Here is a 4,456-nt window from a genome sequence, read left to right as displayed (position 1 = left end):
AAAATCCTAGATCATCAGTTTCTTCTTCATGCACACAACTATTTACAAGTATATTAAAACGCACCATAAGGAATAAAAATTCAAGTAACAATTAGTAGGAATTTTTAGTAGGAGTTTTTTAGTCGATGGAGCTCGTGTTTCTTACTATAACTTTCAATATGGTGGTCCTTTTTTTATTTAATCTTATGCTTAAACACAATATGAAGCAACAAACTCAGTTGGACTGTGATTGGTGTTTGTTTTATTTCAAGGACTTAAACATAAAAATATGAAAAACCGAGGACTTCAAGCTATGACAACTCAACTGGACCAAGGCACTTTGTGCAAGTAAGGGTAGCAAAGCAAATAGGATAAATAAGAGGGTGTTTAAACTTTAAAGGAGAGAAGATTCTTACATGATTATGGTTCCGGATCCAAGCAAAACATTTTTGCTTTTGCTGATGCTCGAGGGAACTGCATAACCTCTTTAGCAATGTCATATCTTTTTTGAACATCAGAAGCTCTACTTGGTTTAATGGTAAACTTCTGGAGAGAAGGGGAATGAGCAAGAAGAAGCTTTATAAAAAGCAGTTCCGGTTTTGATCCTTTTAAACATGTCATCTCAACAATTTTCAACTGATCCAATGTAGAGTCCAAGCAGTTTGGGGATTCTAAATGACCTGAAGCTGGTCCCACATCTACTCGGGGCTCCTGAAATAACATAAAAATGCAACCACAGTTTAGCTCCAAACTCTTGTATTATATATACTTTTAACACTTTTCACTTTACCATATCAAAGTGCCTAACAAACAGTTTTTCTAGATTAGGAGAGTTTCGAAGAAAACAAAGAACAGCATGAAGTTGATCCAAATCACCAAGTTGAATACCCAGAAACCACAGATGCTTTAAACTACTAATCGCACGTGAAAGCAATTTTGGAATCTTTTTTGTAATAAAAAACTGTGAGATGAAAGTAAGATTTTAACTTAGGGAAAATAGCACAAAAGAAACTATGTTTTCACTTTCTTTCTTTTTTTTATTTTGAAAGTGCATTGTTTTTTGTTTCAAATCGAACATCACATTTTCCAATTTTGTTCAATGGCACAAAAGACACTATGTTTTCACCTTTTTCGATTTTGACACTGCATTTTTATTTTTATTTTGTGTTTTTGGATTTTTTTGAGGATTTTGAGATCGCATTTTCTAACCCAACATGGCAAACCTGGTACCTCGGGTGCCTCTTGTGCCATTTCTCTTTAACTTACCCAATAAATAAACTCTGGTTAAGGAAGAGCGAAGGTTAAGCATAAAAGGTTTTCCTTTATATCATACCTTAAGAAAATAACTGTTGATATAAAAGTATTCAACTTTGGACAAGTTACTCAACATTGTCGCCAAATTCATTTTTTCAACGCGTACAAAATCTTCTAAGGGTTTCTCAAAAGCAATAAAAACCAAAAAAAGGCACCGACTATCCAATAACCGAAGCAACATGGCATCAGGACAAGCATAGACAATCAATTCCTGCAGTCTTGTAGCCTTAATGTTGAAATTGTAGACATTTGTGCATTTAAGGACGGAAAACTTCTTAAGTTGTGGTAGGTTGAACTTAGTTCCACACAAGCTAGCCCCAAAATCAATATCCTCCAGACGAAGTTTTTCAAGATTGAGAAATCCTTCAAACTCAAGTGGTGGCTTAAAGCAACACTTGTGTAGTTCTAACATTGTCAATTCTAGACAATAAAACAAATAAGAACGAAGTTCATAGCGGCGATTCGCATTGTTAAGGAGGAGGTCATTGACACCATTTCTTGATAAGAATAGCACCCATTGATCAACTTCTTCAAAGCTATCAAGAAACATATTTGGTATATGGATATGAAATTTCAAGATAGGACCCTTGTGAAAGAACATGACTTTGTTTATGATCGTTATAAACCCATTACCACCAAAAGCTCCATTTTTTGCAAATTTTTTAGAGAACTGCTCATCAAAAACAAGTGCTGTCATTTTGGTCCATCTGTACCTCCACTTTTTTGATATAATGCTTGTCCTTACAGCCTCTTCAAGCGGGACCCGCTCTAAGATTGAGTCCATCAAGTGTTCAGGCAAGTTACTGATTCTATCTTCTTTAGCACAAGTTACAAGCCCCGCTCTATAATTCTCTGTCATTAGTTTTAAAAAAGAAAAAAACGGGACTAAGTTATTTCAAACAAATTGAAGGAAACAAAAAAATCAACAAATTCACATTTCTAATACTCTTCTTAAATTTTCTTTTTGGGTGTGGTAACATAACTCATGATATAGGAATTGGATTGTTTGCAATACTTATGATTTCATGGTTGTAAACATTTTTTCAATAACATATGACTCACATATTACGTTTTGTAACCCGAAAAGACAATAATCCAAATAACTTTAACATGATGGTTTAAAAGAGGGTAATGGAATATCACAGAGAAATGTAGGGAAACCGAAGTGATTTCGAAGCTGTCAGAATTCAGAGATGAGCAACAAAGTGAAAGATAGTTACAAGTGTGTGTGTAACCTAGAGCAATATCAGCTATCTGCCTATCCAGAGGCCATTCATAAAGATAATGAGGTTAAAGTATGAATGATGGAGGGTTTTTCAGTTAATGGGTTCAATGAAAACAGTTAAAATAGCTACGGGAATACAACAGATACTTTGATGACAAAAGGAATGTAGTGATGGAATACGCCAAACAAGCTGGCCTCAAATATGTGCGTGTGAAAAAGTGTCACTCATGCCACCAAACCCTACAAGGGTTCACCTCTCTACTTTTTTAATGCATTTTACAGTGATACAATTTCTCTAGTTACATCAATGGCTGCCCCTGGCAGAACCTAACTTAAAACAACTTAATGATCACATAATATACATTCTGACAAAAAGTAGATTTTACCAGTCATATTCAAACTAATGTAATAGATCTTTGGAAAGTCGGGTTCCTGATTTCTGTTTTAAAGTAGATACGGGATGATTGACAACGACTACCAAAAACAGGTTTTACGTTTCCTACTGGAATGAGCAGAAATCCTAAACTAAATCTCTTACATTCGATGAATTAAAAACATGGAGGTGTATAAAGTATGATACTTACCCATCATACTAATGGTGAAAATGAAACTGTCGAAGAATTGGGGTCTTAGGGTTTACTGTTCACCAGCCCGGAAATTTGATATACAGAAAGGTAAGTTGTAATAATATCTTTGTCTTAAAAGTTCTGGTTTGGTTTGGTCTCATATTTAATAACCTAAAAAAATTAAGTTTTTAATAAAATTACCTTTTAATGTGTTTTTTTGATCAAGCTCGTGACATAAATGCATGTTTTTTTAGCATTCTATCATTAAATTAAACGGTTATCTTTTTTCTTTTCAAAAGAAGATTTCTACTCTAAGAAGTTGGTTTTTCAACATTATATTTTGCAAATTTAAGAGTAAATTACTCGAATAGACTATGTGGTTTTGAGTGATTTGCATGGTTGTCCTTAATTCTTTTTTTAATTTGGACGGGTTGTTATGTTTTGTTTTTATTATGTATTTCGTTACTTACAGACCTAAAATAACTATTATATCTTAATGATTAATTTTTAATTATATTTTAAATATTATATAAATCAAATAAATAAAAAAACTCATCCTCACCCCCTACCTAGATCCTACCCCCATACCCTCCCTCTACCTTTCCTATATCTATTCTAGTTTCTAGTCTGAGTGTGCCCCTCCTCCCTAAAAGCCATCGAGGATCTCCTGCAACACCATCACCATTTGTACACCACCGTCGGTGACTGCCACTAATCGCCTCTTACCCTGTAGACCATCGCCTACCATCCACCACCTTTTCTCTCCTTCAGCTACTACCGCTATCGCCGACCTTCTAAAAATCAAACCACCTTCAATCGGTCATCGGTAGATCCGGCGACATCGTGAACCCACTATCATCGTCCACACTCACCAGACCGTGAAACCCACAAATCCTACTCGTATCAGACATCTCAAGAGGCAAGATCATGAAACTCTCCACCCTTTGATTCCAAACTGTTCTACCAACATTTTTTGGCCACCGACGATTTTCCAGTCACCATCTCTACTTTTGCAGTTTCCGGATGTCACCCCTGCATTTTTTCTTTCATCGAATGGAACCCTACAATGATGTCGATTTGTAGATCTGTTCACGAACTCATCACAGCTTTACTTGTTCTTTTAGATAAAGAGTGGTGACTTTGCATGATTCGGCCATCGATTTGTTTGGAAATCATTTTCCCTTCCTATTCATTAATCTACAATCGAATATATACAGATACATATGGGATTTTGTGAAACGTCCCAAAATTTAAGACTAAAATTTTCGATGTTTAAATTAAAAAAAACCATTACCCCAAAACAACATCGTAGAAACCAAAGAGAATGGCTTGACATGGGTAGGTCGGGCACCCCTGAATTGCCCGAAAGTAT

The 4,456-nt window shown here is 35.2% G+C and overlaps 1 protein-coding gene across 1 annotated transcript; it reads right to left on the bottom strand.

Annotated features, from left to right (window-relative positions):
* Window positions 1-399: 399 nt before the first annotated feature.
* LOC145122420 (F-box/FBD/LRR-repeat protein At1g13570-like) lies at window positions 400-3,832 on the bottom strand. The gene is made up of 4 exons (XM_079058027.1): window positions 3,781-3,832; window positions 1,313-2,109; window positions 770-940; window positions 400-690 (listed from the first exon to the last, which is right to left on the bottom strand). Exons 1-4 carry the CDS (start codon window positions 3,830-3,832, stop codon window positions 400-402), a joined length of 1,311 nt encoding a protein of 436 aa, XP_078914153.1.
* Window positions 3,833-4,456: the final 624 nt, after the last annotated feature.

Source organism: Lactuca virosa, chromosome 1 (assembly GCF_052849685.1).
Source record: "Lactuca virosa cultivar CGN04683 chromosome 1, Lactuca_virosa_CGN04683_v6, whole genome shotgun sequence".
Classification (NCBI taxonomy): domain Eukaryota; kingdom Viridiplantae; phylum Streptophyta; class Magnoliopsida; order Asterales; family Asteraceae; genus Lactuca; species Lactuca virosa.
This window is presented reverse-complemented; position numbering and strand designations above follow the sequence as displayed.